This window comes from Ciconia boyciana, chromosome 2 (genome assembly GCF_034638445.1).
Source record: "Ciconia boyciana chromosome 2, ASM3463844v1, whole genome shotgun sequence".
Taxonomy (NCBI): Eukaryota; Metazoa; Chordata; class Aves; order Ciconiiformes; family Ciconiidae; genus Ciconia; species Ciconia boyciana.
Window position 1 is genome coordinate 22,530,404 of NC_132935.1, and position 25,952 is coordinate 22,556,355.

Genomic DNA, 25,952 nt, shown 5'->3' on the forward strand with positions numbered 1-25,952 from the left:
ACAAAATAAAGGGATAAATATATTTACTAATTATAATTAATTATAATTATAGAATCATAGAACAGCCCAGGTTGGGAGGGATCTTGAAAGACCATCTGGTCCAACCTCACGTGGAAAAGGGAGCTTAGATGAGATTACCTAGCAACCTGTCCAGTTGTGTCATATATATCATGATAAATTCTGTGGGGGAAAAGAGAAAATTCTTAACAACTGTAAGCATCTTCAAATTCAGTGACAAGCATCCCTCTCTTCACAGCCCTGGTGTGATCAGCTATGAAACTTCCAATGGAGAAGTAAAAAAAGGATGGATGTGACTGTAGGCTGTAGGAACTTGGAAGAAAAAGAACAGATGAAGAAGAGGAAGTATTTGCAGTCTAATATACCAAAGCAACTAGAAATGCCCTATTGCTATGCAAGGAAAATTTAAGTTTAGACATTGAGAGGTAGGTCTGAAAGTTAAGAAAACTGGGCAATGTGAAGCACCAAAGAAAAAGTGCCACAAAGTTTAGACAAGCACTAGTGCTAGCTATTCATTCAGATACGTTCTCTGTAGATAACAAGCAATAATTTAATAGATTTCATAGATGAAGATGAATAGAATGTAGATTAGAGACTTTCCAAAGCATATTGATTATGTCATTAGCATACTGTATTCTGGGCAAAATTCTACATTGCAGATCCTCAGTAAATAGAGTTCATCATCAGTTCATAGACCAAATATGAATATATAATTTTATATATTATATAAAAATGGGAATGGAGAAATAAAAACCAAGATTCAAGTTACTAATCAAGAATTGCAACAACAAAGAGTATAACCACAGTTTTAGAGCCAATATAGGCTGGGTCACCAACTAAACAACCATAGAAGGGAACCTGTTTTTGACCGTATTAGCAGATAATGCCTGGAACTCTCTCAGAGAATACAGGTTTTCACACCAGTTCTTTCTACTTACTGGTGTGATCTATCATTCTAGCTATGCGTTTGGTTTACAGAATTTTGCATACAGTTTTACTGTTTACAATGTTTATGAATCTGTTCGATATACTCTGCCCTAAAAGTGAAATTTAGCAACATTTAAATCATATTTAATATAAAAATTTACAAAATTACTTACCCTATTGGTCTTGAAACGACAAGCTCCACTTGTGGCTCAGGTTTGGATTCTAAAATGATGTTATACACCTCCTCAAAGGTGGCTCCTTGTAGTAGCCTTCCATTCCATTCTAATACTTCATCACCTATATTTTCAGTAATAACACTCTGCTTAGGACATCTGCTGTGAACTGTACTTACAATGACAATTTAAGCCCTTCTACTGTTGGTTTACTGAATTGTGAAACTTGTGTTATAGAACAAGTTTGGAGTCCTCCATACAGGAAAACCCTGAGTATTAAAGGTTTTCTGCAGCTCCACTTCAACTATGTAAAGTTCAGTGAAACAATAATATCGTAAGTAGGACCCCTATTGAAATAGATATAGCTCTTACTCGCTTTGGCAGCTGTGGCTTAAAAGAAACCCCAACATGCTCTTTAGAAAATGCAGATATTTAAAAGAGCATATCTCATCAACTTACTATTTTGCAGATCCATTTACCTCTACAAGTTTAGTATTTAAGGTTCAGAAAGTTCTTATGTTAACAGTTTCTATTTCTTGCACATTCTCCAATCTAGCAATCCATGGTTTGCATGTGGGGATAGAAGCAGTTTCTTAGCTGAGCTGGTTCTGTTGACACATTTGTAATAGCTTGGTTTGCTCTAAATAAAATATACACCACAAAATGACTGGGCAGGACACCAGTGGAATATTATTTTGAGTACAAAAATGTGAATAAAAATGTTAAAATATTATTTTTAACAACATGAGAATTTATATATTTTACAAAAGCAATAATGTCAATAATCTAGTAACTTAATGTCAGGTTGAATTCTGCAGTAGTTCATCACACCTATTTAACAATTTCACATCTAATTAAACTCGCTTGTTTGTTATCACCTTTAGAAAAGCAACTCGGCAATATAGATCTATAGTAGATACATACCTGGTCTAAGATGCCCCACTGTATCAGCTAAGCTTCCTTTTTTAACTTTGGTGATAAATGCGCAGAGTCGACCTGATTCAGTCATCTTTCCTCCTACTACCTGTTTCAAAGAGGAAGTATTTTCATAGAACGAAAATTATTTTAAATGACTTAAATGTTCTGGCAACAGAAAGAAGAATTAAATTATTTCCTTGGTTTTCAGGTAGCCCAGGTAAGACAGATACACTTGAAAAAAACACCACAGAATTTTGGCTATGACAGGTTATGTTTGTACCTATTCTGCCTATTTGTGTAATTTAAACACAATGCAAATACAGAATGCTAAAGCTTTTATACTTCAGCAAATATATGTATGGTATTTCACTGTATTATAAATTACCACCCAAAAAAAGTAAGGTATTGGTCATTAGGCTGCTTACTTCAATACTTTTTAACTGAAAACAGATATATTAATGTAACAGAACTCATGATGTTCACACTAAGCATCAAACGTCTCTATCAATTAATCAAAACCACTTTGGCTGGGCAAGTCAGATGAAAATACTTGTCATACTGAAGATTTCTCTACAGGAACCTTCAACAGGTTTGACCTTACCATTAGTCTTAGAATCAGGAGATTCAAATATCAGAGTCAGTTATAACTGCATAATCTTCAAATTCTTAAGGCTTCTTAAAAGTCTTCATATTGAGATTTAAAATTTGTAATACTAAATCCAGTTTAGGTTACTTTCAATAATGTAAATATTTGAAAATTCAGGTCAGGAATAACTGCTGAAAATTACTCTTTTCAGATATCTATAGAGATTAAAAAGTAGTTATTCTTGAGTCTAAGCTTTTCATGAATCTCAGTGAAGAGTTCATCTTTATAACAGAAGATTTTAGAATTTTATACATAGAAGTTTAAACAAAAAATACTACAGTGTGGCACTGTTAGTCTCTTCACTTGCATTTTCTGACATTAAGACAGTAACACACATACCTAAAGTGATGCTCAGCTGCCTTCTCCACGAACTCCAAAATACCATAATTTGTCAATTAAATAAAAAATTTAAAAATTTCCAAAGCATGTTAGTATATCTTACATGTAACTACACTGATTTAATCAATATTTACAGTGTATGACTATAGCCTAATCTGTGTACTCAAAGTGAAGTCAGTGTCATGCTAAATAGAGAATGGAGAATTAATCAAACTTCTTAATGTTTTCTCACAACAAGGACGTTGATTCAAAATAAATGCATGCTTGTTTCTTTTACTGTGTAATTCATTCTCATTCTTGTATTTCTGGAACTGCAAATAATAATATCACACAAAAATGAGATCAAGATATGAGCTAGCATATATATGTTTGAAGAGTACTGCATCACGAAAAGATGCAAACACATTACTTTGTGACAATATACAATAAACACTAAATAATTTTCTGTCTTGTATATTTAAAATGTAGCAAATCAAACAATCAGAGGGGAAAAAACATCCAGAAACAGGCTCTTCTATTGGCAGACTCTGCTCTGGATTGAAATGTCATTAACTTCCAGATGTCCCCCAGATCTTCAAAAGATATAATTTATTTTTCACATTTCTCCCCTCTTTTAGGGAACAGAAGTTATAGCATGGTGCAATGCTCAATACTGAAGAAAGCGGACAGGGCTTGGCTGGCCCAGCAAGGATGCAATTAGTAACTTGCAGAGCAGATATTCTCAGCAAACTTGTGAAAACATGTCTAGTCTTTCTGAAAAATACAATTTTTTGAGCCTGTCAGGGACCCTGTAAAATTACTCTTGGTAACTGAATATAAAATGTCTCCATATTGTAATTTTGAGAATAAGACATTATAGATATTGGTATACATACACTATATAATATGAGAACACTTTCATTATAAAGGTAGCTAGTTTAACTGAGAGAGTTGTTAGTTCCAAAATTATTCATTACCAACCTTCAATCCAAGCATTGCTCCTGAGTCTCTAGGCACACTTCCATCTTTTAGTCGTTTATTTAACAAAATCCGACCAATGAGACGGTCTCCATCTTTGGATGGTTGCCAAGTTACTGGATGCTATCATATGGTGTTAACGGAAAATACAGTGAATAGGATTTTAAAGAAAAATATTGCAGTAATACACTTCATTTCCTGATATATTTTTAAAATGCCATGAAAGTATTATGATTACACTAATATTTAATGTAATTGAATGACAGAATGACAGAAAACTGTTCTGGAAAAGATTTATTTGGACATATAGTCCATCACAATGTATTTCTAATATTTAATAACATTATCTATTTTACTAAATCAAATTTGTAAATATCTAGAACAATCTTTGCATCTTGATGATTAGACAGATATAGACAACTATACATAGTTGTCTACACACAATGACAATCACACCTGAGTACTGACAAAAACAACTGTAGAGGTCTAGTATAAAAGTAATTTTATAGTAATCTTATAGTAAAGAAGTATAGGAATTTTATAAAAAAGAAGTTTAACTCAAAACAGAAATTTGATGTAAGACATTTTTTCTTTTTCCGCTATTCCAAACGTGTCAGTTTTCTCTAAGACTGACAAGCTTTTTCAGTGTTTTACTTTCTCTCAGTAGTAGTATATTAAAAATTATAGAATACATTAAAAGGTATAGTCATTACTCTATTTAAATGTATTGTTTCTTTCTTGGAATAATTACTTCATATATGAAGCATAGTTACAGTGAACGTCATTATTCCATTACTATACATGGGCACAGTTATACATTGGCATAATTAATACAATTTTAACATTTTATTTTGTGTAATCATAGCACTTTTTCACGGATAAATACTATGTCATGCTCTATTTCATGCAAAATTAGCAGGCACAGACAAATCTGCTCCCATTACAACTAATAACTCTAAAAAGATTTATCATAATCTCCACCAAACAGAAAGCAAAAATAAAAAATACCAAAGCAGATGGCAAAGCCTTTAATTCTGCACAATACTGCACAAAAATGGCATGGCAACAAAACAAAAGAACAACCATGACAGTGAAAGGGAAAAAAGAAAAACAACTTTTTTCTGTGCAGAGAGACCCAATTTTCTCCCTTTTCCACCTGGAGTTTAAACTATTAATTTAATTTCAGCCCCAGGAGTTTGAACATAGTAAATCAAATAAGCCAATCAGTAGAATCCTTATTGTTAATTACTTTACACTTGAAGGTAACACCATGATATGCTATTATGCAACTGTAAGAACAACAGTCCTTTATGCCTCTCAATTTTCTTCTTAGGCTGCAAGCATGCAGAGACTTTTCATTTGTTTTTCTTTTCTGCACCTTTAGAAATGCTACATTGTCTCTAGAAACACCCTATCTTTTATTTTATGCACTATTTTAATGAGTGACAGAGAGCAAACAAAGACCAAATGAGCAGGTTAAAATGCAGGCTCCATAATCTCAGTACCTTCTCGCTATGGCTATGTTCCTCGTTTAGAGTTGTGCTACTACACGTATCTACCCCAGAGTCTTTTATCTGAGGCTCAGACCATTCCAAGTCCTCTTCCAAAGAGTGGCCACCAAAGCACACCATTCTCTTTTGCCTCTCGGATAAGGTGTTAGAATCCAACAAAACTGCCTGCTCACTAGTTTTTCTTTTTCCCCTTTGACTGTCCCCTATAGGTGTGGAATAAAAAAAAAGATACAAAAAAGAAAACATGCAAAGGTGTAAATAAAACAAAGAAAATGTGAAATGATAAAGGAAACTAAATGGTAAGGCTCCACATGTCTCACCAAAGACATTGGGGATGCCTCACTGCTATGCCAAGACGTATGGTCCAACCAGTTGTAATCCATGTCTCCTGTGAGAATCAGACAGACAAGATAGTGCAGTAAAGGAAAGGTGAAAGAAAGGACAGACAAAGATACAGTAAAATTGTAAAGACTTCTGATAATCCTATCGTGATTTATAACCTCTGCTAGCAGGACTTGCAAAGTGCTTCCAAGAAAAAGCTAAGGCTCCAACAACACAGTACATGGAATATGAAATACAGTGAGGAAGGAGGTACGTTTGTGTGTGTCTACATGTGCATAAAATTAGGTACAGTGTACATATCGTACATTACATTATGTACAATGTAAAGCATCATTGCTTCAGAGCTTTTAACTGTTTCTATAAAATTACTTGAATTAAATTAAATTAAATGAATTAAAATGAAAAGGCAAATTGTATTGTATTCCTAACAGAATTTCCAGAAAGGAAAGCATTTGAATATGGAATGAGTTTTCATCATAATCTAAAGAAATGGTTTTGTCTTAAGGAATGTATTTCTTTGCTTTTCTAACACTAGTATTTATTCTAATCACTTCAATAAAATACTTAAAACAATGGTACTCTATATTCAGCTATACAGTAAATGGTGTTTTAAGGAAGGTTAAATATGATAGATTGATAAGAAAGACAAATATAGAAAATATTTTTAGATAAAGAAGCATGTTAACTTTGCTTGAAATTCCCAGAGAAATGTCTACTGGTTAAATATCAGGAAGAATTCTAGTAAGTACAGGTACCTCGTAAATGGGAATAAATGTGTAGGGTTTTGACGAAATATATATATATATATATATATATATATATATATATATATATGTTATAGAATCAGAATTTAACCTGTATGGCAGACACATGGTAGGAAGACAGGTTTAAAAAACAGTTTTAAAGAAAAGGTCTAAATTAATGCTGCTGTCCATAGACCTGGAGAATGACTCATGTATTTTAATAAAATATTCTCTTTTATGTAGTTACTTTAAATTGTACATTATGCCCACACATTATGCATTATTACATTTCTCTCTTTTTTTTTCCCCCCACCATTGTTACTACATGTTACATGAAAAATATTTTGTTACTACATGCTACATAATATTTTGATAGTATTGTATGCAGGAAAAAATGTTGACTTTTCTATTGAATTTCATGACCAAAAGAACACTAAACCAAAGTAGTTCTGCTCTTTTTAGTACAGACCACAAACGACATTTTTCTGTTTCCATTACTTCAGATCCTGCTTTGACATTGCTCAACCTATTCCTCTGAAACTACACCAATAAGTTGGTGAAATATAACTAATAAGTCTAATCACAGTCTTAACATTTGTCTAGAAAACTTTACAGAGATGATTTGAGGATACAGCCCCATAAAACTAAGCTACAAAAAGCTAATATATGCTTTAGAAAAGTAAAATATAGTCTTCTCAGAGGGATATTATGTACAATGAGGAATATGATCTTTTTTCACTTGTTTTCTCCTAATATATAGACTTGCATATGCTATATGGAAAAAAAAATCAAGCCTCATTTTCATTTTAAAGAAGGAAATGTGCAAATACAAAGGTTTTATTTTCAAAAAGACACTTTGAACTTAGTTCCTTACATTTTGCAGAAATATTGTAGAATATTAAATATCCTTTGATTTCATAAAAACAGTGGTAAGGGACCTCATGAAATTATTTTGAAGTTTTAATTCATTCATATTTTCTAAGTAATAAATGGGCCTGCTGTAAATGTATTAACTGTGTTTCTTGATTCTTGAAAGGAAGATAACATCTTAAAATGGGAAATTCTCACCAAAACTGCTTTCTCATGACAGTTAACAACTTGACTACATTACACATAAAAGTGTGGCTATCCTGCTAAAGGGAAAAGAAATATTCTTTTGAAAGCTAATAAGATTTTGCAAAAGCTACTGCTGGCATGGAATTTCCAGTGCTGTCTTACCTCTGTCTCCAAAGACATTGCTTCAGAGGAACTGAGTGAAATCATCAGTGAGCTTATGAAGATCTAGCCTTTACTGCACAAATACACGTTTAGAGATATCCAGATCACAAGAGTTCCGGTCTACATATTGCCTGTTTTACAAATCCTCATTTTAAAATATATTTTTAAATGGATCTTAAGTGAGGAAAACTCACTTAATTACACTAATGATGACTTCTCAACTTTAATTGCATGAACTAAAGGCACATGAGTCCATACTGTTTTTCCCAGCAGTTTTTTTCTGTGTCATCAATACAACTGCTGTATCCAAAACCAAAGTCTGACTAAAAAAGTTGTAATTTGGTTCCCTATAATTTGGTACCTAATTCTAGGAGTAAAGCACTGAAATAAAATGGGCTTTACAAGCAGAACAGTTTAAACTCATCATTCTTACTGATTCTAATTCCTGACTGTTTCTGAGAAATGGTGTATTTTCACTGAAATGACTAAATTTAAATGTAGATATCTACCATTAGGCATTAAGAATCCACCACTGCAAATTACTGGTAATTTTTTAAGGTTTTACAATTCTCAGCAACAATCTGACTATCACTTATAATCCAAAAGAAGTCACCAGAAAGGAATCTGGGAGTATAGCTGTTATGTCCTTGCTGTTCTACAGTGAACATAGCACGTTACCTGTACTTTATGAAACCCATGATGGCTTTGCCAGCTCTCCTGTTCATGACTTTTCCCATATCAATTATACAGTCTTGCATGAGCTTGTCAAGAGCAAAGATTCCTATCAAACTGAACTTTCACTTGTGTGTCTACATAGAAAACAACTTCTTAAAAATAGGAAAATAAGTTATTGAAAAGTTGAGGCCTCTGAGATGTACTGAGCATATACGCATTCAAATGTGCATATACCACTGCAAATGTGCATATAACTAGTCACCAAAAACTGGTACAGTCTTCACTTACTACTTTCATGTCCACAATATGTGCATATAGGCATATACTCAAAGACAGAAATTAAATTAGCTTTCCTGTAACTGTACTTTACAGTACAGATGTGCTGTACATATATAAGTTCATCCTATAGCTGTTTATATGAGCAAATGTTGAGCAGTGTTGAGCTCTAACAATCTGGCATACAGACACCCACATTTGAAACATACACACTGACTTTCCATTAGAGAAAGAAATTCTGGATCCTTTTTTTTTTAATAGAGCTATCCAAAATAGTAATCTACATACATAAATGCATACAATAATATGTGATATTATTGATATCACATATTATTTAAGTTATTGAGAGGGATAAATTATTGGGAGTGTAACTTAAAATTTAAAAAACTTCCCATTATACAGTAAAAATAGAATACATTTGTTATTTTCCTGCTATAGAACTTCCAATTTCTGTCTACTTTCAGGGAAAAAAAATTCTCTTAAGGTAAGTCCTTTTACATCTTGTTAGAGAAATTTTACAGACAACTTTCAAATAATTGAATCTACAGACTTCTATTTCTTCTACCCAAACTTTGGACATTTATTGTACAGATCTGTACATCTGAATTAATCAGCCTATGTTCCTTCTACAATCAGTGAAGGGAAACAGAACTTTTTAAGCTGTGGTTCATTTGACCTGTTTCAGATGTGCACTTCAAGGTGAGATAAATCATACCTTTATCATACCCAAAATGTCTTATTTCTCCTCCACTGCTTATAAAGTAGGTCTCAGTGACTCATTCAGATGGTCATCATCTTTTCACCCCTACTACCCTAAATTACTATTTTGACACAGCCTCAAGTATTTGTTTACATATCCAGGAAAATACCAAAATTATTACAGAAAGGACTCAGGACTGTTCAAGCTCTCATGAAATGCAAGTCTACTGGACTGATTTTATACAAGTAGAAATACCAAATATTTCTTTTAATATGTCATTTGAACAGGGTATCATATACTCTTTTTCACTCTTCACCATAGCAGTGGTAATGGAGACTAAAAGGATCCCTGGACCAGGTTCTGGGGTCAAGTGTTTAAACATAGGTCCCAGGCTCATCTGCTGGTGTAACTGACTTCTGCTTACTAAAAAGGTTTCCAAGAGCCCTCTCACCCATGTATTACTATACGGTGCATCCACATACTATACGTGTCCAAGATTAGACACATTTAGCCCAGCATACCTGAGGCATTAGCACATAGAAATTACTTACATTTTAAAAGATCCAGTTATTTTGCAGCAACAGCTACTCTTTATCAAATGGTAAGCCCTGAACCTAAACCTGCACGGAGGAACATATGCAAAGTTGAGCCTGTTGCCAGATTAAAGCACTCCCACTTCTCACTCTATTTTCCCTTCTCCTTTTCAGTCAAGATGTAGAAAGCTGACTTTCTTTTTAATTTAGTGGTGTCTCACAGTAAATACCAATTATTCTAAAATTAAAATGATAACAAAATAAGCAACAACTCCATCCAAAGTCTGTTTTGTCCACATCTGTATTATTTCTACCATTAAAATATGTAGCTATATGTTTCAAAAAATTGTCATATAAATTAATGATAAAGCCTTTGTAGGTCACCTCAGTTTTGCCCTTAACACTGCGTTGTCGTCTAAATGACAGGTCTACATACTATAAAAGTTAATTAAATGCAATCAAACTATTATTAATAAAATATTTAAACTTATAAAAATATACCCAGGAAGCCCTGTACCATATTACATTTCTATGACAGACATGTATTGCTCATGTTGTGGTTTAACCCAAGTCAGCAACTAAGCACCACACAGCCACTCGCTCACCCTCCCCCCACTGGTGGGATGGGGGAGGGAATTGGAAAAAAAAGTAAAACCTGTGGGTTGAGATAAAGACAGTTTAATAGGTCAGCAGAGGAAGAGAAAATAATAATAATGATGATAAAAGAATGTACAAAACAAGTGATGCACAATGCAATTGCTCACCACCCACCGACCGATGCCCAGCCCGTCCCCGAGCAGCGATCGCTACCCCCCAGCCAACCCCCCCAGTTTATATACTGAGCATGACGTCATATGGTATGGAATAGCCCTTTGGCCAGTTGGGCTCAGCTGTCCTGGCTGTGCCCCCTCCCAGCTTCTTGTGCACCTGGCAGAGCAGGGAAAGCTGAGAAGTCCTTGACTAGTATAAGCACTCCTTAGCAGCAACTAAAACATCAGTGTGTTATCACATTATTCTCATCCTAAATCCAAAACACAGCACTATACCAGCTACTAGGAAGAAAACTAACTCTATCCCAGCTGAAACCAGGACAGCTTAGTACACCCACACTTTTTTGAGGTACAATGTCTTGATAAAATCACTGGACATAAATTTTTCAGTGCAAGTTCTATAAATATTAAAATCTTGACTGGGTAAATGATTTGTGAAATCTTGTAAAATTAAAACTAAGACATGTAAGACACATCGTTCTTTGTTTCCATAAAAAAAAAACCAACTGTTAAACCATAATATTTCCATTAAAAAGACACTGTAGTTTTAATTCTGACTACCAGAGAAACGCACTTTCTGGTCTCTTAGATATTTCTCTTCCACAACAGCAAATGCTTTATTACTGAGAATACGTGCATTTAGGGTGTGCAGTAGAAATGACTCCGGAAAAAATGTCACCTTGTTGATAAATTATATAAGCCGTAATAACAAAGCCATCTTTCATGGAAAAAGGAACTAATGTATTACTAAGCAAGATACAATCTTAGCTAATGGCATTATAACAGCATTCAGATGCCTCATGAGTTCAGGAGTGCAGCTGGATACGAGAAAGAACATATGTGAGGTCTGCTTTTATTAATGTCACTGTGCTCTATGTGTATATGGAAAGCTTGCATGGACAAATCAGGTTGGGAGAAAAATCACATCAGTGACCTAGCCTTTCTGTACAAATGGTGTTAAGCTGAAGCCTTTGTAAGCTTACTGATGTTTAGTATGTTTTGCTCATTTTCTTTAGCCGAAACCAAATAGGCAGAGGAAAAGCTTTTCTTCTTCTCCACCCAGGAACCTGCAGCAATGGGAACTTCCCATAGTAATGGGAACCTTGAATGACAGTGTATATTTAAAAGAATTCCAGTCAGTTTCCATCCCCCTTCTATTTTAATGTTTGATTATGTATTTTTTGCTTCTTAGAACAGCTTTTCCACCCAGAAATACAGTACTTAAGTATCTTGGAAAAGACATTAAGTAATTTGAATCTAACCTACACAGTATGTGTCTACTCTTTCTTGAGTGTTGTCCAAGTTCATGGTCAAGTCCAAAACCATTTATCTTCCAAACAGTTTAGACATAAGACGCTCAATTTAATTGGCCATTCTACACATGCAGAGTCATTTGGGATGCTCTAAGGTGCCCAAAACCTTCACACAGGATATATGGATGACCTACACCCCTCCTATCTAAACCAGGACCTATCTAAACTGGGAAGTTCTTCCCTTGGTAAACTAAAAACATCATCTTGCTTTGAACCAAGTAAAATAAAAAACACATTTCCTCAAATTCAAATCTCACTTCCAAAAAGGACAGGTCATATAATTTTAAATTCTTCAAGCTGTGCAGTCTACCTGACTACATACTGCATGCTGAATACGTACTACATGCTGACTACATGAGCCAATGATTGTGCAGATGTGCCATTACTCAAAACTACAAATTATTTAGCCTTGCAATTGAGTGAGTATATTCCCCTTCCGAGCTGATTTTCAGCATAAGGCTACAGTGAACAGAGCAAATCCCATGTCACTTGATCCTCTTCTTAACTGCAAGGCTCCCAGTGAAGCCCTATACCAGAACGACTCTGGAGAGAAGTGGAAAGTGGACTACAGCTATTGAAGAACTCTCATTTAAGCAGGTTCCTTTCTGTGTTTGCAATACTATCCATCTAGACTCCCACACAGCCGGTGACTCCAAGAAGGACCTACACAGCCAGAATTGCCTGGAGGTGTTTATATGAGGGCTTAAACAATTGCTTTGTCAGCTCTGGACACTTCTGTGACGTGCTAGCATTTGTGCAGGAACAAATGCAAAGTTGCCTGGCACATGTAAAGCACAGAAATATTTTTCAGCAGAGTAACTAATGCAGTTTGAGCACTGATGACAAAAGGAAGCTTCTTCTTTCAGGTCTTATAGCAGGCTCTGAAACTTCCTACCACGCATTTCAATATTTCTTGTTTGGAAATAATTATTCGTCTGGATTTGTCAGCTTTCGACTTGGAACAGCCTAGGAAAATGTCTGAAGTATCTGGTCCTACCAAAACAAAAAGAGATGCTGTTCTTTATGTAAAGGTATGAAGTACAGTCTTGACTTCTAATATATCTGTGAAATACAGAGAAATGCAGTAGTCAGGAGAAAAATGTATCAATCTTAATTAGTGATAAGGAAGCTGTGGACCACACTCTGATGTTTGCACTTAGCCCTGACTATGCAAATCAGTGACACCTATGCTAAGAGCTGTACTCAAAGGCCTCAACAGCCTTACTGCTAGGGGCTGGGAAGTCTCGGGGAAACCAGATAAACGCAAAAGATCTGGGAGACCTTTCGTCAGATCTCCTAGAAAGCAGACCTTGACCCACTTGTGAGATTCAATGCTGCAGTTCTTAGGAGAAGTCAAAGATTAAGTAGTGCAATCACACTTCTGCAGAGGAACTTGACAGTCATAAGCACTAAGAAAATCACTATGCACAATTCAGCAGAGACTTCTGATTTGGAGCTTAGAATACTAGCAGGTGTTGTAATAAGTAGGAAAGTGTCCCTCACCTGAGAAGTAGAGACATCGAGAATTCATCTCAGGTAGTTTTAGATTTCTACATCTAAACCAGTTATTCTTGGCTCCATTCATCTGACTTATTTTACACATCCACTTTAAGGCTGACATGAATTGTACTCAAGAAGTGTCTGTTTTTCTTCAATGACTGTAAAAGAAGTCAAGATTATTAGCTTGGGTGTACATGTCTAGTTTGTGGATGTCTACATTTAGTCAAGATGGAATCCCAGCTCTGATATATGGATCTGCAGATTTATAGGACCACTACATGTGATAAAGGGTCTAAGAGTGATTTTGTGTAACCCTGCATAACTGCCCGTGTTAATGGTGAACATTCATTAACACTTCTTATGGCCAAGAAAGAAAAACATAAAAGAGAAGCTACACAGATGGAAGAAGATCCTGAACAGCCAAGTGCTCCAGACCACATGGCAGGTAAGAGAATATATTCGGGGAGGGGGAAGCACATAACAATACATACTCATGTGGCAAGAATGATGACATGGAGAGCATGAGGGCATTGGGACATTGACTAGAGATACTGCCACCAAAGAAAATTCTCTGGTCTACGTTGGTCAGTCATTAAGAATTTAAAAATATCTTGATTTCCTATTATTTTTTCTTTTTTTTAAAGTGATACTGTTTAGGGAAAGATGTTATTAAAAATGAAGACCCCCGTTTACCCTCAAACAATGTGTAGCCTTTTTTTCAACTACTGCTAATACTGCTCAACAGAAAAGATCTTATTCTTAACAGAAAGGATTACATAATGTAAAGGGCGAAAGGGTTTCAGCATGACTATTTTCTTCTGGCTTGCTTTCTGAAGCTGAGACTTAGCATCACTGTTGATAGAAGAATATTTACTGGAAGTATTTTCTTAAGTATGTTTTGCTGGAAGGACTTAAATTACAGGAAAGACTTTCTTCAAAATTACATTTTCTAAAACAAAATTAGGCTTAGTCTATTAGTCAAACATATTTTGATAAATGTCTTTTCTTGGAATAAATTGAAAGAAAGCACATCAATATGGCAAACACATTTGTGTGATAAATTGCTTACTTCCTGTAGAAAGCTACTGCATATTAAAACCAGTGAGCTAGAGTTAAAGAAATAGAGAAAAAAAAATACCAGAATTTCTTAACAGAAGTCCACACTCACTAGATTCCCACTGGAAGAGATGCTTCCGGTCACAGCACAGTGGCACATACTAGATGACCTCATACACTTACAGCCATGCCTCTCATGTGACACCTGGAGTGTGACCCTATATGTCTGTGCTGGTTTTGGCTGGGGTAGTGTTAATTTTCTTCACAGTAGCTAGTATGGGGCTATGTTTTTGATCTGTGCTGGAAACAGTGTTACTAAAACATCCCTGAATTATCAACTGCTGAGCAGTACTTACACAGAGTCAAGGCCTTTTCTGCATCTCATACCACCCTACCAGCGAGTAGGCTGGGGGTCCACAAGAAGCTGGGAAGGGACACGGCTAGGACAGCTGACCCCAACTGACCAAAGGGATATTCCACGCCATATGACGTCATGCTCAGCATATAAAGCTGGGGGAAGAAGAAGGAAGGGGGGGACGTTCGGAGTGATGGCGTTTGTCTTCCCAAGTAACCGTTACGCATGATGGAGCCCTGCTTTCCTGGAGATGGCTGAACACCTGCCTGCCCATGGGAAGCAGTGAATGAATTCCTTGTTTTGCTTTGCTTGCATGCGCGGCTTTTGCTTTACCTATTAAACTGTCTTTATCTCAACCTATGAGTTTTCTCACTTTTACTCTTCCGATTCTGTCCTCCATCCCACCCTGGGGGGAGTGAGCGAGCGGCTGGGTCCTGCTTAGTTGCTGGCTGGGATTAAACCACGACAATGTCACACCATGGCCTCTCTCATGTGATCCAGTACACAAACTCACACTCTGGGCCACCAAGAAAATGGGTTGGTACTGTTAAGAAGTCGTGGGAAACAGCCAGACATTTTATGCTGGGGACCCGGTCCACCACTGCCAGCTGATTAATATTAATATTCAAGTTTCAGATTTACACGTCTTTGTCATATGTTCCCTGCTACTCTATTTCTAATAAGAGCAAGGAAAACTGGAACTAATGACACATGATATCCTATGGATTTCTCTCTTGTGTGATTGTCTTTAAGACTTTGTCTTAGGAAGATGTTTACTCCAAATTATACTTTTGACCCCACTTCTGGCATTTTCACTTTTCCACTTCTTCCTTCTCTTCTCTTCTCTCTGTAGGAAGTTTTGAGTCTATGCCTGGAAAAGAAAATTCCTTCAGCAGAATAGAAAGGAAAACACGCTTTGGAAAGCTTGGAAAAGACAGTATTTCTGGATCATGCCCAGTAGTAAACAATCAAAAGCAATTTACTACTTTTTTATTATTATTCTAAATAGTCTAAATTTTCATTTCTTTCTTACAGGGTACACCTTTTTCCTTTTTCTTCCCTATTCACATCCACAAAGACCACACATATGTTCATGGGCTGACCTCATATATCTTTCCTTGCTTATCTGTCATTACCATGCATCCCTCCACCCAAGGGTTCCAACTGACAGCTTCATTGCACATTCTCCACCGTCTCAGGCTTGGAACCAATATCAGCAATACCAGCTTGCCTACACCTGAATGAGGGACCCGTTTAAAGAGGAAACAAGCACTATTAGTAATACAGGGGAGAATAAAACCTATTAATACCATTAAAGAATCCCATATCTGGCCCTTGTTTCAGCAGCTCAGTCCTCTGTAACACTGTGATGATATTCCCATCAACTAAAAGTAGGCATCCTAGTTAGGCGTCCTGCATGAGCCTACCTCTCTTCACAGACTAGTCTACTGAAAATTAACAAGCTCTTGGATATAGTGGACATAGAAATTAACTGGTGTCTGGAAGGTGAGGAAAAACCCTGTGTTTCCCAAATCTCTGGCTCAGAAAAATGAGTCACCTTGGAAAACGACTGCTAAGGAAGCACAGTTCCGTCATACAAGCACAGAAGATCGAAGGGTTCTATGATGTGTTGGAGCTGCTGCACATCTGGGAACTGATCTGCACATGCACAACAAATTCCTTCCTCAGATTTTGAAAATAGTCCAGGCAAATTCAACTGTCTTGCTGCCAACAGCAAGGCAAAAGTAAAACCTGCCAAGCCAGTTGGAAACAAGCCTTATAGCAACCTGGAAGAGAACTCTGTTCATAATTGGAGCACTATGAAAATTTGTGAGAAAGAGCTGCAATGTTTAAGAAACAGGTTTGGGTCTTGTATGCTCGTGATACCTAGTTCTGTTAGATTTTGCTTTCCATTACCGTTTTATTTACATGCACAGAAGGAGGCTTGGTTAAACTGAAGAAATAAGCAGATTCATGAAAACTCTATTTAGCATTAAACACATTTACCTATGCAGTTCACTTTGTGCTGGTTTACCCTATATTCAGCTTTCCACAGATATACACTCTTTTTACACCCTGAAGTTGTGAGTTTGGCAAAATGACTGTCAGAGTAGCTCCAACAAGGCTGCTTGGCATCTGGAAGTCTCAGGGGCATAGGATTTACTGCACGTGCATTGAATCCTAAATGTGAACCTATTTCTATTTGGACATTTTGGACAGACATATGAGCTCTCTACCTTTGAGAGGTAGTGTTTAACCAGGTGCATATTTTAACTTCATGGGCATCTGCTGACAGGGAGTCTATACCAATGTTTTCTTCAAATAATTTAAGGCTACTAGAACAGCTGAAGCCAATGCAAGTAATAAAAATATGTATTTATTTTCTCAACATGTATACATAACGTATACAACCTCTTATATTGTGTACTTACTTTCAAGCTTTAGTACTTTGATGTCAACACTAATTATTACAGAAAATAACCCTAAGCTACTGTGAATCAGTATATCTTAATTACTAAGTAAGCCTCAGATTTACTAAGTGAAGACAACAGGAGACCATGAAAGACAGCAAGGGAATGGATTCTTTATGAGATGTGATCTCAAATTCACAAACAAGAACATAAACTTAGCATGTCAGTTGTACTCATGACAGAGCTGTATTAATTTAATCAAGAGAACAATCAGCCATAAGTAAAGCTGAAATAGTGAACATGTCAGGAAGGAAAGGAAAAACTTCTTAGTTTTAAAAAAACATAAATATATTAAATCATAAGAGCTTTCTATAATTTTATCCCCAAAGTCACATAGAGATAACCCTAATGAAAGGAGACACTACTAGCATAGAGATGCCTCCTATCATAGGCACATCATTATCTGGAATCAATTTCCATCAGCAGCCTAACAGCCACCCACATATTATGATTGAGGATCAGCCAGTTGTTTCATTGATCACATCTTTTCCCTTTCCCTCCACTACTTCCAGTCAGGATCACTGACATCTTGCTACCAAAAAGTGATATTAAGAAATACTCATCTTGTGATTTTCAGTATGAGATAACCCATGAACAAATAATGTATCTGTGTATTGAATAGAATATCAATAATAATAATAATAATAATAATAATAATAATAATAATAATAATAATAACAATAATAATAATAACTTAACAATAGAAATATTTAAAATTTTGAAGTGAAACAATCTTATAAAATAATCAAACCAATATCTAAGTTTCAGTTCACCATTGCCTTTTTCTGTTCAGTTACTAGTTTTTTTGGGGGAGGAAAAAATATTCTCCACTTTTACCCTTGGATATAGCTGTTACCCTATAAGGACAGCTGGAGGGAAGGGGTAAGGCAAAAAAGGTCCAGTCCACATTTTTAAGCATGGTATTCCCAACAATTTATTACAAGCTCTCAGTGGGCACAGAAAAGGACTCTAAATTCACTCTAAATGTCTTGATCACTGATGAGGAAACACAAATTTTAGAATAGAAATAAGAATAATCTTAAAAATGAAATCTTCCATATTATACTTGAACAGCTAGGCATGTTGAATAGTAAACCACCACTCAGGAGTTAAGATTACTTACTTTCTTGTCTGTAATTCTCAGTTTGCATTATGCAGAAAGACATAGGCAAATTTTAAAATTCTACCTAACAATCAAGAGGGAAATGCAACTACTGTGGTATATGTCACCAGTTTAAGATTAAAGTATTTGTAACAAGGAAATACAGTATTTCAGTAGAAATCACTGCAGTTTTTTCTTTAAAGCTGATCTAAAATTTCACATGTGGAATACTAATAATGGCCTTTCTGATTGTCTAAACAAGTGTAATTTTTATCTAATTCAACCTGCTAGCTTCTCAAAACTGATTTCTAAACTACAACAGACACAACATAGGCTCACTTCACTGTTAAAATGATTTAAGAAACAAGACCTTAATCACAGCAGTAAATCCAAAGTATCATCCATCCCTGGCAGCACATGTGCCATAAACAGTCTAGAAACACGCAGTGCATCTGCTGATTCAGTAAGCTGGAGTTGCAGCAAAAAAATCAGTGTGAGAGGAGTTTTCATCACTGCAATAAAAGCCTCTGTAAACTAGTAATTGGGTCACTAATTATTGATCTCCCCTTTAATAGTCACAATGAAGAAAGTAATTTGGTATATGTAAAAACACCTATTGTTTTGAGTTTGGTGACATGTTATATGTGTCAAACAACCTTCTTTGAAGGAAATTAATAATCTCCTTAAAGAGGAACAGAAAACCTGAAAATGAAACTCCAGTGGATTCCAGAAGTAACAATCATAATGAGCTGTCTAATTTAGTTTCATACCTTCTATGTACAGGCTTCTATGCATGCTACTATATAATCAAATTATTTTAGAGCAATGATCTGTTATACCCAGTTTACAGTTTAAAGAACAGATGTGCAAAAATAAAATACCAATGACAGTGGTTGTTTTTTAAGATACCTTAGCACCATCAACCTTATTTTGTGCCTATATATGTTTATATGTACATATGTGCATGGAGGAAAATTCACATACTTGTTACATTAAGAGGAAAGTTAGGTTGCAAAACGAAATATTCAGAAGGTGAGAACGATATGAGACTTAGTTTGCCATGGATCATTAATTTAGTCCCTACAAAAATGTATTCATGTATAACCTTTCATAATATGATGGTGAACTCCCCCCATCCCCCAGGACCACAATCATCTTCTGTGCACAGAACAAAGGGTGTAGATTAAATAAGTAACTAATCAATATCTTTGTTTCTTCAGTTAATGACCCCTTTCATTAGTTACTGAACGTAATCTAAATGCAGATCTAAATACAAAATTATTTGTCTCCTGAGAGTATTTCTCTGGTGCTCTTAGACTATGCTAGCTCTGCAGGAGTCAGGGTTAAATTGAAGGAGTTTTTCTTTGTGGCCTGTCTGCATAATGAAATGAAGTGGATGCTACAATTACCCTCTTTTAAAATGAGCTGCTGACATACAGACATAGAATCGAAAACTGTGAAATGTTCCAAACAATTTTCAGTGCCAAACTGGAGAAATATAGGACTTGATTTTTCTTCAATAATTTCTGGGGCTGTAGTTCTGCCCTTTCCTAGCTCTATTATATTCATACTTCGTAAATGACAAGAATTTATAAAAATCCACTTACCAAACAAGCATTCAATTTTATTATATGATTAAAACAAAAAAATTCCTCTTCCCAGCATCCACCCAGGACTGCTCGTGTCTATGTATACAAACTGGATGGAAATCTCCTTTGAATAGAAATTGTCTAAGGATATTCTTCAAAGAGAACCAATATGGTTAGTAGAATGTTGTGAAGACATAAGGCTAAGATTGTTAAAGTCATATATAGAGAGAAATATAGATACAGTCATATTCCAAAATTAATTTTGAATCCTAATGATAAAAAGTAGATTTCTTAATTGTAATTTTCAGTGTCTTCATGATTTCAAAAGAATACAGAACAATGGAAGAAGGCTCCACAAAGGAATAGTTGGTTGATGTTAGCTCTGTAATTATTTCATTTAGCTGAATACATAAATAAGCACGTTGCTCAGGGACCTTTCCACAGTCAACGCGAACTACTCCCATAATTATAGCCTTCATGCTAGCTGAAGCTATAATAAAAGTTACATAAGGGATTTAATCACAGTCTCCTGTTTTTATGTGATCACAATTATCCAAAAATATATCTCCTGAGGCTAAATGTTTCCAGAACGAGTTGAAGAAAAAGGTCAATATTTTTCACTACTTTTCAAGGAAAATTACCTCACATTCCCTATTTGTTCATCTTTAAATTTCTGGAAAGTTGAGGTGTGAGGAGAAAAAAAGTCATAATACTTAATGCCTACAAAAACAGTAGGGAATTTCACCTCATAAGTTGGACCAGGTCCTACAATATGGAGACTCTTGTTGCACAAAGCTGTCCTTCAGCCAGTGTAACTTGTGCAGCTCACACCATAAGAGTTTTCCCTAGAATCCTTGAATGGTTTGGGTTGGAAGGGACCTTACAGTGCAGACGAGCCTGGATCACCATTCTCTTCTCCAGGTAGAAGAACTATATTCACAGAATAGAAGTTGCACATTTCTGATGTAAACACAGAAATTGTACTTCTCCAAATTAGGTTAATAACTCATTCGCATTACAAATGTATCAAGGATAACAAAGCAAAATGCTTCAAAAGCTACCAAGTGACTTCAGATAGAATTGTGTATGACACTTGTGGTGCAGCCATTTTCAAAATATCTTCTCCCTTGCTTCAGTTGCTCATTTCCTTAGGTGTGCACCTTACTTAACAATATAATTAATACAGATTAACATAACTCTTCGAATAAAAGGCTTTTCACATTTGCCTTGTGGCTCTCCACTTCAGTTTTATCTTCAGATAAACTGCTATTGTACTAACCCACTACTACCTAAATAAGACTAGCAGCAAATGCACTATGTTGTCTTTTCCAACCTAAATGATTCTATGTTCTCTCCATCGCCTATCCTCTTCAGAGACTTGTGCACTTCATTCATGAACTACTTATTCATCTCTGCAGAGTATGAAATGGAAAGCCTTTGACAGGGAAACTTAACAAGAAAAATGAAAATTACATAAACTATATTATTCTTTTTTATTTTAAATTAAAAGTATCAGAAACACATTGAAATGAAGTTCCAGGAGATTCCCATTATTCAAATATTACTGTTAAGAAAGCAATTTCTGTTGCCTTTTATGGTAAAGGAGAGGAAAGTTGGGCAGAGGCTGCCTCTTTCCCTCATCGTGCATTCTTGGTATCTCTGTCCAGGACTCAGATGTGAAAAAGTAGCTGTGGGATCCAGCTGGCACAGGTGTCATCACAGTGACCTTAACAGATATGGCCAGCTGACTTGTAAACAACAGAAGGATCATCCTCCTGATTTAAATCTGTCAGTGACCACTTGGAAATGCACTCATTAGTCCCTTGAAAGACTGCTCAGCGATTTTTTCTTAGAACTTCCCAAAACACTCTTTTCTGTCTGTGTCTGTTCAGCACAGACAAAATACCATAGAGCATCTTTGCTGCGCTGTAAGAACTGCAGTCCTTGCCCAAGTCAAGGTTTTATAAAAAGCAAAGCCCTGAATAAGCTCTAAGATAATAAATCTATTATTATTAGATTATTTTATTACCTGAATCTGTCATTTTAAAAAAGTCTGTGGTAATATTTTATTTATTTTACTGCAATTAGAAATAATTTTAACCTCATTATTCTTCTGTTGCTGCTTAGTATTATGCAAGTAAATTTGGACTATTTGTATCTACCAAAAGAAAATAAAATTAGCTGAAAATGAAATCTTGATTAGTAATACTAAAAATACAATAATGACACTATTAACATTTATTACTATACATTTCATAATGGACTGGGATTTGTAATTCCCATTTCTAGAATTGATTTGTTGAAATAAAGAGATACCACAAGTTTTTGCAAACGTAGGATTGACTATGCTCATAGCTATACACTGTAAACAACACAAGCAGTTAATGACTTTTTAGGGTGACATTGCTTTTCCTATTTTTTTTTTTTTAGATCATCCTCTGTCAAATCCGATAAAGAACTGGCAAGTATGATACGCTTTGGGAATAACAACTTTGGCAAACTAGATGTCTCAATGCAAACAGTTATAAAAATTTAACTGCTTCTCTGCCACAATTCAGCATCTTTTCTTTTTCCTTGTTGTTTTCAAATGATATCTTATGCAAAAAATGGCTTCCACATTTCATATATGACTGTGTTCTTAAGATCAGTCTCTTATAATTTTATTTTTTGTTTGTTTTTACAACATCCTTTCTTTTATAAGCGAAGTATAATAAGCAATTTGTTATTTCTTTTAGTAAAGTCAGAAGCAACAAAAGCTGATAATACAAACATCCCCTACTCCCTGGCCTTCATGTATTTCCAAGTGTAAGAGTGTTCCAGTGGTGGAAAGGTAAAAAACTTACTGCACTTTTTCTTTGACTCCAGGTACTGCACACATGAAGAACTTAGTAGGAGTCTGCCTGTTCTTAGAGAGAATTGGAGTTCAATAGGACCCTTCACAGTCTTTTACTAAAGTGTCCTTTACAACCATAAAATCTTTTCCTCTTCTTATCTCCAAGATCTTCTCTTTTCTCCAAAAACTGTGTCACATGCAGTCAACATGACGTAATCAGACATGGGAGCTAAATAAATAGGTGAATGCAATGCTCATGAAAGATAATTTTGGATACAAACTTAATCAGCTACAACAGTTGTCCCAACCTTTATCAAACCATTAGAAAAGTTCCTAAGCCAGTATTACACTGCCGGCAATGCCATAGTCCTCTCACTGGCAGCTGCAGCTTTCATGCTCAACTCCATGTGGCCTTGAACAAGACAGGGAAGCATTCTAGGCAACACCTTACTGTAAGCCATAGGTTACGAGTTACCAATCCACAGTGTAGCAGAAGACCAAAATGACCATTGACCTCATCTTGAAAGCTTGGGTACATTGAGGAATGGGAGCTATCTCATCTACGACAGGCATAATAAAATAGTTGACTCTGCAAGATTCATGCACTTTTCCACTTCTGTGGAAGCTGTCTATTCTGGTAACAGTTTCTGAACTGTTGTGTAACCAGCAAACCAAGTCTGGTGGATGTCAAGACTCTGCAGTTGTTTCCCTGGCTTAAAGGCACCCATCAGGAGAACTAGCGGGCAGAGACAGCAAAAGCAAGTACTGGTGTGGATTGTTCTTTCTGAAATACTGTATAACATAGGGAGATATTCCACACTGGAGACTTCAGGCCCTGTTCCCAGCTCTGGCCTTGTACAATGTCTTGGTTAATCTGCTAGAAGAGATAAATCATAAAAAGAGTAGATTTGGGAGAGCTTTGAACATAGCAAAAGGGGTATGAAGTCAGTGTGCAGGAATGAACAAATGCTAGTAGTGCTAATAGAAGATAGTCAAATGGGTATCGCAGCTTGAGAGTTTAGAAGATTTTGATTTTTGCAAAATCTTACAAGACCCAGAGCAGACCAAAGGAAGAAGACTAGCACACAAAAGTCAAAGAAGCAAGCCTGGCAGTTAAAGGGAAGTGAACTGAATGCAGGAAAAAATTAGATATATTGCTTTGTTTAAATGCTTTGTGCCTGAATAGAACATCACTTCAACCAAAATTTTGGCAAGTGACCCCCAACTGAAATCTAACAATTATAATGAACGTTAACTGAAATGTGAATCTTCAGTTCTTCCCATAACAGTAATGAGCAATGAGTTCAAAATACAAGGGATCTGAATGCTAGGCTTTGCTCTGACAGTGATCCATTGATTTCCAGTCCATAAAATCAAGATAATAAAGCTTTCTTCCACTGACAGAGATAAAGGAATGAATGTGAGCTACTCAAATACTACTGTGATGAGCGTTCTGCAAAGGACCATGAAAAAAAATGGACAGCTACAATAATCCAGGCTCTTTCAATAAGAATTAAAAGAATAAATATCTGTCTCATTTCTCCAGATACCATCCATTCCCTACAATGAAAAAGGCAGATGCCTGCTGAAAAAGGACCATGGGGTAATCAAAGGTATTGGTAGAAAGCAAATATTTAAGGAAACAAAGTACAGCTGACCATGAAATCTGGTTAGCAATTTTTCTTAATTCATACTTGATTCTGAAACACAACAATGTTGTATGCAGATTCCAGTCCAAGGGAAGAAGTAATCAGAGATGGGCTCTGATGCACAAAGGTGCAAACGTCTTCTCAAAGGTGAATGCTTAGGGTTGAGACTCCTCAAGCTGGTACGCAGAAGCTTATTTGGTCACACTGTGAATTTAGTTTTCAAGAGCAATCTTAATTTTTTACACCAATACTTTTTTTATAAAGCTCCTATTTACAGTTCTTGTTTGCTTTTGAGTTAAATCACATTCTAGCCGGATCATTAGGAAAACAGAAAGAAATTACATCACAAGTTTGCCTGGTTCAGCTATTTCACATAAAATGAATTTAAATTCAATTACTTAGCCTATGTATTAATAAAATGAAAAAAAAAAGTATTTGTAACTGTGATGTTTGGGAGTATACATACACTTTTTTTTACTCAATTTGGATATTATTTATTTCAATATTAAAAAATCTTCATTATACTTTAGCAGGTACCATGTTCTATTTAAAAACATCAAAATACATATTGTGATTTGTGTTTTTAAACATAGCCTATATTTGACAAGTCTGTATCTGACATCAGCCAGAATGTTGTCAGCTGGCACTGCAAATACAAATGTAAGTGAGAATCTGGACAACATTTCTCAAATTGTATTTATAAAGAAGTTTTTTCTTTTGGCTTAGGAAAATACTTGGCTTTGTTTTATATAAATATAGCCCTTTTAAATGCATACATTATAAGTGTTGATGGGGATTTTTTTTGTTTTGTTCTGTTTTCTGCTAACATCACACAGAAATGAGGATCATACAAACAGAAGTATCCTCATTAATTAAACTACATTAAATACACTAAACATATTCATGGACACACTTTTTTGTAGAATAGAGAGGAAAAACATGTTTATTCATATACAAAATTCTCATTTGTGAATTTATAAAATACTATAAAAATTAGAATAGCTTACTTCCATCTGTCAAGAGCAATTATTTTGTAGTTTGAAAAAATTTGCCTTGGGTGACTAATGTCACATGGGTTATACTAAGCTGAAATGTGTAAAGTAGCATTGTTACAAAAGCCTTATGTTAATATTCACTTTTGGTCTTTCTGTAAGCAGATAATGCTGCATTTAATGGAGTTGTTCCAGAACTTCATCATTACTGCTTACAGTAAAACAATATACATTTTTCAGATATTGAATACAGCTTTGTTACTCAGTTTACCATCAAATATATTTTTATTATTTAGCTCTTCCACACACAATTCACGTAAGTCCCCAGCCTGTTTCTCATTAGAAC

General features: G+C 35.4%; 1 protein-coding gene across 10 annotated transcripts in view; it reads right to left on the reverse strand.

The window, feature by feature from the left end:
* RIMS2 (regulating synaptic membrane exocytosis 2) overlaps positions 1 to 25,952 on the reverse strand; it is a 494,921-nt gene that overhangs the window by 224,040 nt on the left and 244,929 nt on the right. For 8 of the 10 annotated variants that reach the window (XM_072852067.1, XM_072852057.1, XM_072852056.1 and 5 more), the window contains exons 7-10: positions 5,484 to 5,692; positions 3,982 to 4,101; positions 2,043 to 2,142; positions 1,119 to 1,242 (exon numbers count right to left, since the gene is read on the reverse strand). In XM_072852067.1, the coding sequence (XP_072708168.1) occupies positions 1,119 to 1,242; positions 2,043 to 2,142; positions 3,982 to 4,101; positions 5,484 to 5,692 (553 nt within the window). Of the gene's footprint in view, positions 1 to 1,118; positions 1,243 to 2,042; positions 2,143 to 3,981; positions 4,102 to 5,483; positions 5,693 to 5,809; positions 5,878 to 25,952 lie in introns of all 10 variants that reach the window. The other 2 variants (XM_072852062.1, XM_072852064.1) reach the window with 1 other exon arrangement.